We start from the raw sequence: 12,488 nt of genomic DNA, 5'->3' as shown, positions 1-12,488 counted from the left end.
CAGCGTAATCACGGTAGATGCTTAGGCTACATTACTTACCATAAATAACATGTGAAAATAATCTGTAAGATTTTTTGAATGACGAAATTGCTCAGAAAGTAAACGTTATACATTAAAAAATGATGTTTTAAGTTGTTTTTTTGCTTACGTCAATAATTTAATAAGTATGGGGCTATATGACCCCCAAGGTAAAAACTATGCTATCAGCCAGATCCGAGGTGGTATATACAAACATAACTGGATCAAGACAAACCAGATGAAACTAACACGTTTGTCAGAGCAGAGATTAGAAAGAAAGAGAGAAAGAAAGAAAGAAAGCTAGTATGTCTTAGAGAGAGCGGGAGAATACTCAAGTAAAAATTTACTATGAATAATATTTAAAAATTGAAACTTAGTCTGAGCATGTGAAAAAAACATGATATCACATTTATTGTATACAAACATATACACACACATAATATCCAGTAAGGTTTGACCAAATTCACTCTGTTGCCTTGTTCTGTGTTACAGAGGCATAAGAACTCAGTCTGTGTCATTCACTTAAAGAACCCGATTCATAAAAAAACAACCAAAAGAAAACAAGCAAACAAAAAAAAACAAATAAACAACAACAATAACAAAAAAACTTGTAACATTTAGAACACAAACAGGTGTTCAGTAATCTGTGTGGGTGTGTTTCACCACACATCATAAACGCCAGTGTTTAAAGTTGAAACCCAAGTTGCCGGCCTGCCCAGAGAAAGTTGTTTAAACAGAAGAGTGTCAGCGTGTGGGGCAGTTTGTAGATTTGTGTCAAACGGGTGTCTGGGGGTTCAGTGAGTGGGGTGTGCGGCAGGATGTTCAGTACTAGGCGTCAAGCTTATTTCATTTCCCGTCGTCCAATCAAAAAACACGGCAGAGGTCACCCCTGACAGCTGATTGGGTCTTCTGACCGTCTCCACGGTCCCATCCCTCTGTCAACACCAGGCCTGTTTTCCAGAGCATTCCACAGGCCTCTTTGGGACACGTTTAGACTCATAAAGTCCTGCTACAATTCCTGGCTTTTCTCCTCTCACACTTTTGGTCTTCGTTCTTCTTTGGGAACAGCGGAGAACGTAGAGTTCTGCGTGTTCTTCGCGCTACATGAAGCTGGAGGCCACAGCGATGTGGATGAGAGTTCTGCAGTGGAACCAACGGGTCAGATTATCAGAACGGATTATCAGAATTCTGCGGCTCATGCTGGTCATGTGACCCTCTGACTCATACACACGCCATTTCTTACAAGGCTCCATCAACGAGTCCAAGCAGAGACAACACAAAACTTGTTGTTTTCACACAGTAAAAATCAGTCATAAGTCCGTTTTTTTTTTTTTTTTGTCTTTGTTCACCCTATAGCACCATGTCAGCCGCGGAAGGTTCTGGATGTTTCCGAGGTCAGTCCCGTCATCGGCTGATGTCGCGACTTCCCTCCCAGGTCTTGTCGGCGGCCTGGTCGTCGGGGACGAACGCGGCGCGGAAGAAGGGGTGTCTGAGGGCGGCCGCCAGAGTCAAACGTTTCGACGGCTCGTACTCCAACATGGCCTCTATCAGGTCAAACAACTGGTGATGTTCCTCAGCTTCACACAACACATACCGCTGTGTTTTACAGAGAGAGAGAGAGAGAGAGAGAGAGAGAGAGAGGGTGGGGGAGGGGGAGAGGGAGAGAGAGAGACAGAGTGAGAGAGAGAGAGAGACGGGGGGGGGGGGGGGGGGGGTGTTGGACAGAATATAAGAGGTCTGGCAGTGTGATGTGTGTGATTTGTTAACATAGACTCATGAGCAAACTCACATACATAACACATACGTGAACTGTCACTCATAAGGACTGACTGACTCTTTCTCGCTTGTATCCCCGCGCAGACAGATACACACGTGCGCGCACACACACACACACACACACACACACACACACACACACAGAGACTCACCCGTAGGGGTTTGCAGTTCTCTTTGACGTATTTGCCTGCTGAGGAGTTTTCCTCCCAGTCCAAATGCCCATGATAAAAATACTTTTGTTTCCTATAACAGAAGCCAAAAATCACTGTTTTCACACTTCTGTCACCCACAGGGAGTTAGACACGCGTTTGTGTGAGAGAGAGAGAGCGTAGAACTTTATGTGGTCTTGATGAACTTTCTGTGGTCTTGATGAACTTTATGTGGTCTTGATGAACTTTCTGTGGTCTTGATGAACTTTATGTGGTCTTGATGAACTTTCTGTGTGCGCGGGTATGTGTAAGTACATGTATGTGTGTCTGTGCTTGCGTGCATGTGTGTGTGTGTTTGTGGACGCGTGTGTGTGTTTGTGTGTGTGTGTGTGTTGGTGACAGGGAGAGAGACTTTACCTGGTCTTGCGGATCATTCTGGAGGGCACAGGCCCCAGTATTCTCTCCATCATGGCCAAGTGCTCTCTGTTATCATGAGTCTGCAGAAAAGACAAGGAAAATTGAGGTAAAAAAAACAAAACAAGACAAAAAAAAAACACCAAACAACAAAAACAAGACAAAACATCAAAATAAACCTGAAGAATCAGACATTGTCAAAAAAAAAAAAGATTTCAGCTACAGAACCTTATAAGTGTACATGAACCACAGATGGAGAGAGCAAACAGTGTCTCTGTATGCTGAGACTACATGACCATTCTTCATAAGGGCCACACTACCCATCAGGACTGACAAGAGTCAACAGCCCATCTGATCACTGTGGGCACTGGGAAGAGGTCAAGCACCAGCACACGTGAGCAGTGACATGGCCAGGGTCACAGCAGGAGCACACGCTGCCTGACAGCGTGACAACACACCAGATTGTCTAAGAGTGTGTGTGTGTGTGTGTGATCTTTGCTCGGGGTTAATCCTTCATCTGGCAACAGAGATTCTTCCACAGCCCATAAGAGTGTGTGTAAGACAGACAGAGACAGAGAGAGAGCGTGTGTATATGAGAGAGACTGCTGTACCTGGAAAGGTAAGACAGTGAGCATGTGTATATGAGAGAGACTGCTGTATCTTGAAAGGTGTATGTATATGAGACAGTGTGTGTGAGACAGTGTGTGTATGTGTGTGTGTTACAGATTGTAGTACCTGGAATGGTGCATGTATGCAACATAGTGTGTGTGTGTGTGTGTCTGTGTGTGTTACAGACTATTGTACCTGGAATGGTGCATGTATGTGAGACAGTGTGTGTGTGTGTGTGTGAGAGAGAGAGAGAGAGAGAGAGAGAGACTGTTGGACCTGTAATGGTGCATGTATGTGAGACAGTGTGTGTGTGTGTGTGTATATATATGAGAGAGACTGTTATACCTGAAAGAGCGTATAGCCAAGGTAATACTCAAAGAGAATGCATCCAATACTCCACACATCACACGGCTGGCTCCAGCCCAGCTCTGGAAAACACAATGTCATCAGGTTTCAACGCAAAGCACACCTGACCATCTCAGACCATAATGCTCTCCAAGAGAAATGAATAAAAGACATTTCATTTAGATGTGTTCAACTGTTGTTTCAGTGGTTCGGTTGGCACAGCTTCAGAGCTTTTAAATCTCTTTAGTTACGGATAAACTGTGGTGTCAAAACTGTAAAACACACACACACACAAACTTTAAGACACACACATAAATGTACTCCCTGCTGACACTACTCTGCACACATGCACAAGCAGGAGGACACACACACGTGCACACACACACACACTCACACACACACACTCACCCAGAATGACTTCGGGGGCGCGATAGTGTCGGGTGGAGACGATGGTGCTGTGGTGCTCGTGGTCGAATGTGGCACTGCCGAAATCTACAACCCTCACCGCAGTGTTCTTCACCGTATGCTCATTCTGCTTCTGAACACGCACACACGCGCACGCACACAATTAGAAACAAGTTAGGCCTAGTCCTGTAACAATCATCTCACAATTTTCTAACCGTGTTTTTTTTTACGTGATCGTGGTTTGAAGCGAGGTTCAAGCATTTTTTTTTTAGCGAGATGGTTGAAAGCATGGTCACGTTTTTGGTGCATCCATCAAACATGTTTCCAATACCCGCGTGCACCCTGTAGCACGACAGAGCAGTAGCTATCCTATCAGAGGACGCCCTGCCTGCACTGACTTACAGTTGCGGAGTCAAGCCGGCTTTTGAACGTTAAAAATCCAAACAGCACTGGGCAGTTTCGTGAGAAGCAGTGTTGTAGCTTTGAGAAATGCCCAGAACATTAAACTGATGCACGTTTGGTTTTCGCTCGAGGCTTCATTTAGCGTTGGTTAAAAAAAAAACAAAAAAAAAAAATCGCTTGACTCCGTCCCATTGGTCCCTTCAAAACATGGGGAGTCCGCAAGCCCAACTGAGTTCAGCTAAACTACGACTGGACAATCGGTCATTTGGGGAGGGATTAGACTGCCAGCCTGCTGTCAGCTACAGCATCAGTTCGACACCGGATTGGGCGAACGGACAGTAGCCTACATTTGGTAGAGAGAGGGGCAGAATAAATGACACGCGATGGAGCTTGTTTCAAAACGTAACATGTTGTGTTATTACATTATCTGGGTCACGAAACAGTAAAATAACAAAAAGATCTATCCTGGGATTCACTGAAAACTTTAAATCTGTTTGGAAAACAATAAACAAATATAAAAAATTTTTACATTTGACCGAAAGAGACAATTATATTGTAAATCGCAATTATTTCTGAGACGATTAATGGTACAGCAACATTTGGAATCGTTACAGCTCTAGTTAGGCCACAGTTTTCCCAATCAAAGACCAGATGGTAATGGAAGACCAGGACAATTAATGCAGCTCTGCATGCCGTTCAACTTTATGACAGCAACTGTGAGTAAATCAAACCCAGAGGCTGAATCCAGATGAGCAGAATCTGAGCCCAACATTAAAAAAAAAAAGACAAACAAACAAACAACCACAGCTGTGTCCGTGGTCACCCTGTGCCCTCCCCATCTGTCCTCACCTTCTCTGCGTTGTAGGTGACGGTGAAATCCGAGTTGACAAACAGGATGTTCTCCGGCTTCAGGTCGGTATGAGTCAGTTTGTTGTCGTGCAGGACTGTGGATGGAGAGAGAGAGAGAGAGAGAGAGAGAGAGGGAGAGAGTTAACGAGCGACTCTCTGAGATTCAAACAGGCGGGGAGGTGGAGGACCCGTACGGCGCCGGGGCGGTGTACTCACACTTGACGGCGAGGCAGATCTGGTAGGCCATGTGCCGTACCTGAGCGACGGGGTAGGGCGTGTAATTGTTCTCCTTGAGGAAGTCAAACGTACTGAGAGCTAGCAGCTCAAAACTGAGGCACATGTGACCGTGGTAATCGAACCAGTCGTACATCTGAACACAGAGACTGCGGAGAGAGACGAGGGCCGGGTTACGACACGGTTAGATAGAGAGAACACCAGACAACGCACTCACAGTGACAACTCAGGAACATTTAAACACACTTCTCTCAGCTGTGTCAGAAGATCAGAAGACAGCGCAGAGTTTATTTAACTGTGTGTATGAGCAGCCCTGGGCTAAAGAAGGGGGGGATATTTAGTTTGTCTGTGTAGGAGAGAGTGTGTGTGTGTCTGTTTGAGAGAGAGAGTGTGTGTGTGTGTGTGTGTGAGTGTGTATGTGTGTCTGTTTGAGAGAGAGAGAGTGTGTGTGTCTGTTTGAGAGAGAGAGTGTGTGTGTGTCTGTGTAGGAGAGAGTGTGTGTGTATCTGTTTGAGAGAGAGAGTGTGTGTGTGTGTGTGTGTCTGTTTGAGAGAGAGAGTGTGTGTGTGTGTATCTGTGTAGGAGAGAGTGTGTGTGTGTCTGTTTGAGAGAGAGAGTGTGTGTGTGTGTGTGTGTGTGTGTGTATGTGTGTCTGTTTGAGAGAGAGTTTGTGTGTATCTGGTGAGTGTGTGTGTCTGTTTGAGAGTGTGTGTGTGTGTGTGTTTGAGAGAGTGTGTGTGCGTGCGTGTGTTAAAAACTGAAGTGTATGAAAGCTCACTTCTTGTTCTGCGGGTCCTTCTCGTTGATTTTCTCCAAAACGTTGATTTCCAATCGCGCTGCCTCCTTGTACTTCTCCACGTTTTTTATGATTTTCAGAGCGACATGGACTCCGCCCCTTTGAAACACAATGACCTCAATCAAAATGTGTACATACACATTTCACTTTAAGAAAACAAACAAACGATACAAACCCACTAAACAAACTCGGACAGGCCTTGTGTTTGTCCGGCACACACTCCTGTCTGTGGTTCAGCCCTGACAATATGTTGCTATTTAAGAGGCTGTGTGTGCACAGGGTCTTAACCTGATCAGATTAAGAGTGATCTGATAGAAATCCCATCACGCCCATGAGTTTAACACAGGCCTTTTCTTCTCTTTTTTTTTTTTTTTTAAAAACATGCCACGTTTATCCCCAGTGTCTGTGAGCGTCTGAGTCTGGAACAGACTGCGGTGGAATTCTGAGTGTGGATTATAGTTTAATTCATGTCTTTGGGCTTGATTAAATTTGTATTTCCTTGCTCTTGTTCACCCCGCATCTCAAAGGTTTTTGTGTTTGATGTATATCCATCCTAAATTTTCTTAAGCAGTGTTGTAGGTGACAACTGGCTTGTAAGTGAATAAAAAAAGACCTATTTCCGTGAGCAAATGTTTGTGTTAATTCAGGAGGGCTTGTCCGTTTGAATGTTTTCCCTGACGCAGTACAGTAACATTCAAAGACATTAGAATGCCATTTTGGATAACAGGATTCTGGAGCTGACTTAACCAAAGCCTAACCCTTCCTAGAAGGTGTTGCCTACTAGTAAGACAAACTGAACTAAATACAAGAACTGCTCAGATAAGATTAATTATGACACAAGTGAGCCATATCAGGTGAAAGAATGTTGGGTGATGGAATGTTGGGTGATGGAATGTTGGGCGGTTACATTCTATCCTCCTCTATCCTGATAGGCTGTCAGTATGATGTCACATACCTGCGGTGGTCTATGCATTCCATCACCCTGCCGAAGGTGCCTTCTCCCAGAGTTCCAACAACCTCATCTAACAGAGAGACAGACCAGAGAGAGCAAGGGAAACAGAGAGAGAGAGAGAGAGAGAAAGAGAGAGAGGGGGGGTGGGATGGAGTGACAGAAAGAACAATTAGAGGTGGATAAAAACAGGGAGACGCAAAAAGGCGACATATAAGTGCTAGTACTCCTGGCATTTTTCGAGTCACTGAAGGACTAGTTTTAGACAGTAATGTCGGACAATTGTCGTGAGGTTCCGCACACACACACACACAGAATTGAAAAACAAACAAAAAAAAGGACCAAATAACCAGATATCGAGACCTCGCAAATTCACTCCTGACCATATCAAATTTTGGCACCCATCACAGACACACACTAGTCTGCCTGTCTAGTCAGGTATGTGTGTAACTGAGAGAGCAAAAGGGAAAGGTTACAATGGGGAGGACTCGAGGCTGACTGAAAAAAAACAAAAACAAACAAAAAAAACCTGAGACGCATTTGACAGTGAAATCAAGTAAAAGTCATGCTATCTGGGGAAACCAGAAATACAGTCGAGAAAACCAGAGGAGATCTGGCACGTCGGGGAGAGGATAGCAACATGTCCGTTTTATACTAAAAGTCTTTCAAGAAAATACTTAATCGATTTAATCACGTTTTCAAGAAACGTTTAATCTTTATGGCATCAAAACGGACAACAGAGTCCAGCCACGTAGGAAAAGAGTGAAAAAACCAAAAAGTGAATGTTTAGAGACGTAAGAGGCTGTGGGGCAGTGAAGGAGAATAAAACTGGGATCTGTTTCCTACACTGAGCATAAAACAAACAAACAAAAACAAACAAACAAATATCCCCTCGATTCTCGTCAGTCAGCAAAACCACATCTAAGTTATCCGTCCTGAAACTGATAAATAAACTCTTCACTCGCTCTCATTAAAAAAAAAAGAGGATTCGTAAATATTCATAAACAAAATCACGTCATGCCAACCATTCCTGCCTACTTCAGCGAGAGCTGAAAACAATCTACGATGATGCCAACATCATCATCATCATCACCATGACCATGAGGTCCCTGTGCAGGCTCTGCCCTCCCCTGTGTGTGTCTGCTCTGTGCAGGTACTGATAGGGAGAAAGGTTACGATTAGGAGGAGAAGCAGCAGTAGTAGTAGTAGTAGTGGCGGTGTGTACATCTCTCTTGTAGGACGTCGCCACTCCGACAGATCAGGTGACCTTCCTCGTCGTCCTTCACGCACGCCACCCGTGTCCCGCTGTTGCTCCGCTGCTTCGGGCACCCCCCCCCGCCAGGGTCACAGGTCAGAGGTCAAAGGTCAACGTCGCGACCGCAGAGGGTGGTTGAGGAGGAGGAGGAGGAGGAGGAGGGGAGGGATCAGAGAGGGGAGGGAGTTGGGGAGCCGTAGCCACGGCGACGAAGGCGGCGGAGTTGGAGTTGTAGTTGTTGTTGGAGGTAGATTTGGCAGTCATGTGGCGAATGGTTTGACGGCATGTGAGGAGATGTATATACAACGATAGGGATATAGTGCAAGGGAAGAAGTCAAAAAACACATTTTGTCCCCCCTAAAAAAAAAAAAAACCACCTGCCTAGTCCACTGATCAAAATGACAAAAAAAAAATCAGCCTGCATCATACACACTCATTTACTCCAGTTTACTGACCGTCTATTGGTCCCATTACAAACACACAGCCCTACCCCAAACAGTGGACAAAACTTTAGAAGGTAGGAGGGCAAGGCTACATCAGCTTTACATATTTATTTATTCATCAAAAAAATGTAGCACTTCTGCTATGAGTAAGCTCTCTCTCTCTGAACTAGTAATTAAACACAGCGATAAACAAATAGAGAGAGAGAGAGAGAGAGAGAAACAGGCTGACAGGTGCCCTGGTAAGTGGCATCAAAGCATAGAATTACTGAATCTTTGGGTGATCGCTACACATCGAAATACTTCACAGGTGTTTGTATTCAAGCGTAGCCCCGTTATGAAGACACCAGGCTAGTCAGGGACCTAGTGCTATTTACAATGAACCTTATCTCTGTCACTGAAACAACAAAACATACAAACAAACCATATAAACATCAAAAAACAAACAAACTAAAAAACAAAAAGAGTAACCAAACCAAAAAAAAAAGGGTTCATACTTACCCAGTCCTGGAGCTGTGGACAAGAGAAGGTTATGGAAAGAGAGAGAGAGATGGAGAGAGAGAGAGAGAGAGACAGGGGAAGAGAGGGAGACAGGGTAAAGGATCAGACTTGGGTCAGACAGTACTCACCGAGGAGGACGGACTAAAGGTTCTGGTTCTACGCCGCCTTCGTTTGTGCTTACGCCTGCTGCCTTTCCGACGCCGAGACTCCTCCCCCTCCCGCTCCCGCTCCCGACGGTAGCTGTAGCCGTAGTCGAAGTCGGCGGTCGAGAAGTCGCGCGAGCAGTAGTCGTCTGGCGTGCCGTGCTCCCTGACGCGGCCGCGGTCGCCGGTCACGCGCCCGTATCCCTCACAGTGTCGTCTGCTGTATTGCTTGCGGTCTGAAGAACGATTGTCGTAGCTGCGCAGGGGAGTGAGACACAGGGTGTTGAGGGTTTAGGTCTGGTGACAACCAAACTCACGGTTTTGGTTTTTCTTTTTTTTGATTAGTTCTTGTGTTCCTATGCATTTGTAAAAACCTGCTTTTCAGAAGTGACTTAGGAGTACTCCCCTAAAAACCCCCAAGGGTCACACCTAACTGCTGTCTTCTTTCTCACTGGAATTGTGCCGTATATTTCAAATTAACAACCCTAACCTGTCTGTCAGCCTGTAGCACTTGACAGTATCATATCAGTAGCTAAGTCTCCAAACAGTCATATTTAAGCCCACGGGTTTCTTTGATACAGAATACTGAAGTTCTGTGGTGCTGTGTCTAAAGCAGCTTCGCCCCGTCAGAACAAAGAAATAACCAATTATCTGGGCCGAAATCGTCTGATCCTAATGTTCGCATACATGCAGCCCTGTTCCTTTTCAAAACGGGAGAACAAGTCTGTGTTTGAAAAACAAAAAAACAAACAAAAGCGCTGACAGCCCTCACTTATCAGTGAGAGAGGGTTTAAAAACATTAAAAGACACCAACCTCCGTGAGCGTGCATATCCTCCCTCCTGTCTGTGCCTTCCCCTCCTCTCTCGCTCATTGCTGGTAGAGAAGGTGGGGGTCCGCCGGCGGCGTTGCCTCCGCACTCGCTCCCTCTCTCTGTCCCAGTCTCGGAAATGATCTCTGTAGCCGCTCTGGCTGGCGCGTTCAGAGGACAGACGCCGTCGCGAATGAGGCATCTGTGAGAGCGGCAGAACCAAGCATGCCTCAGAAGTATTGACTTACAAGACTCGACGTCATATATTCCCTTGTAATCAGACAACTTAAAATTACAGTCGTAAAATACAGTTCATCACTTGCAGGCAATGCTGCTTACAAACATTTGTTTTAATATTATACCTCTGAAACTGTGTGGCGTCAATCTATTAAGTCAGGAGTGTAACAGAGAATTCTACCAGAAGAAATGCTATGAGAAAGGACGACTCAGGGCTAAGGGAGGAAGAGTATATGTGAGAGAAGGGATGTCTTTGAAGGTATAAAACAGGTCTGCGTTACAGGACTCTGGGCGAACATACAAAATAAGTACATAGTTCAAATTTTGGGAAGGGATAATAAGAGTATCCCGTTTCGGGGGGGGGGCGTGACGTCACTAATCAACGAAGCAAGCGATTTTAACTGATCAAATATCAGCGTCTGGAGGAACTGTAGGTTGAGACCCAGGGTATTTAATGGCAAGAGAGCTGACGTTAGTCAACTGATAAAATCTATATTCAAAAACAAGTTGCTGACTGACGTTCGCTGCACAGAATTCTGATGGTAGGAACAGTCTGATAAAAAAGACAAACTGGTGAATCCACTGAAAGCCGCACTTCACCGACAAACGGTAGGTTAGAGGAACACACTGATGCATTTGCTTATTTCTGTGACGGAGGCTATCTTTAATATCACCTGACAATTTATAATCCGACCTAAAGCCATACTTACTATTCACTGAGCATATGAGGTCATAAAAATAAAACGACAGAACTTGTTTACACGGCACTGCGACCTGACGGTGTGGTTGGATTTCCTTGCTACTTGCTAACAAACTGTAAATATATCATAAACTATATAATGTAGCAGTTAGCTGTTTAGCATATTGAACTCATTTGGCCGAATACAGACCATGAGAGATGAAGCAGCTCACAAGTCACACTTCGTTAATTACACCCGCGAAAAGGAACAAATTCAGATATTATTTTGAGAGAGCATTACTTCATCTTAAAACGGAAACGTAACTTGCTGAAAACGATTTCATTCTTCTAGTTGCGGTCAAGTTAAAAGCTGTGCTTAACTGGCTATCTAATTTGCTGAAGGCGCTTTAACCGCCATGTTTTAGAGAAAGCTGCTGGATCTGTTAGGAAAGTATGTTCGCCAAAAATGACCTCAACTGCCAGTTTAAGACATCATCCTCAGAAGCACAGAATATCAAATTAATTTCACAGAGCCTGGCTCCCTCCTTTTTTACCATTTAAGCTGCGAAGACTGCGTGCGTATCCGACACAAACTGGTGTTTACGTCTCGCCGTTAGCTCTCGGTCTCTCTCTCTCTCTCTCTATGCGAAACAAAGTGCGAAACATCCGTCAGCTGATGGTTACCTCCCACTTTTCTTCACCTTTTCGCGTCCATACTGAAGTCGCCTTGACTTCAAAACTGAGGTTAATGATAACGCTCTCAAAGAACAACTTTGACTTTTTTTTTTGAAAAAAAGAAAAGAAAAGAAAAAAAAAACCCAAAATGGATATTTTCAGGACTTGTGTTGAAAATGAGAGTGTTTTGTGAGGTGTTTTGCTACGCCAATGACAGGACCACATCATGTAATTTCAGGTAGCAGTTAAGGGAACGAGGCAACGATATTGACTTCATGATAACACAACGCAGCGAAAGAAGTGATGAACGTAGAGTTCATTATTTTAACATCTTTAAATCAAATGTGAATCATCTCTGGGTTTCCAGGTTTTTAAAAATGTTTTTATGTCATGTCTTTCATTAATATAAATTTCAGTGGAACAATGGAGTTACTTGCAATTAAGATTAAGGATAGAAAATGTATGATGTGATTGGCCAAACTTTTAGCAGCTGTCTTTTCTCAAACTAGCTAGAAACATACATACGCAATACAGATACGTTTTGTGTCGATTGTATTGGGTCTTTTCGGGACAAAGACACATCTTCACCAACTTCTTATTATTGTTAGTTTTTACCTGTTTAACTGAACTGTCAACTCCTAAACTATATGGTTAAAAAGACAGGTTTTCCCTTGAGTCTTTGAGGAGCTAAATTATGCTGCAGTTCTCATATTGAGAGAGAGGGGGCGGCCACACAGACAGCTCTATCACAGTCAGTGCGATGATTTGATTTGGGACGAGGGAAAGGAGGGAACTGGGGGGTA

At 44.4% G+C, this 12,488-nt stretch overlaps 1 protein-coding gene across 1 annotated transcript; it reads right to left on the bottom strand.

Annotated features, from left to right (window-relative positions):
* Positions 1-455: 455 nt before the first annotated feature.
* Positions 456-11,646, bottom strand: clk2a (CDC-like kinase 2a). The gene is made up of 13 exons (XM_030789593.1): positions 11,565-11,646; positions 10,100-10,296; positions 9,271-9,541; positions 8,172-8,262; positions 6,953-7,019; positions 5,980-6,096; positions 5,184-5,350; positions 4,968-5,062; positions 3,720-3,849; positions 3,312-3,394; positions 2,361-2,440; positions 1,947-2,037; positions 456-1,614 (listed from the first exon to the last, which is right to left on the bottom strand). Exons 1-13 carry the CDS (start codon positions 11,565-11,567, stop codon positions 1,423-1,425), a joined length of 1,584 nt encoding a protein of 527 aa, XP_030645453.1. The 5' UTR covers positions 11,568-11,646; the 3' UTR covers positions 456-1,422.
* Between the last annotated feature and the right edge of the window lie 842 nt (positions 11,647-12,488).

This window comes from Chanos chanos, chromosome 12, assembly GCF_902362185.1.
Source record: "Chanos chanos chromosome 12, fChaCha1.1, whole genome shotgun sequence".
Lineage (NCBI taxonomy): Eukaryota > Metazoa > Chordata > Actinopteri > Gonorynchiformes > Chanidae > Chanos > Chanos chanos.
This window is presented reverse-complemented; position numbering and strand designations above follow the sequence as displayed.

Excerpts from the sequence above, each read along its gene's own strand:
- clk2a (XM_030789593.1), bottom strand. Across the intron at positions 6,097-6,952 it reads GAATGCATAGACCACCGCAG|GGGCGGAGTCCATGTCGCTC; the intron begins GTATGTGACATC and ends TGTGTTTCAAAG. Across the intron at positions 2,441-3,311 it reads TTGGCTATACGCTCTTTCAG|ACTCATGATAACAGAGAGCA; the intron begins GTATAACAGTCT and ends TCTTTTCTGCAG.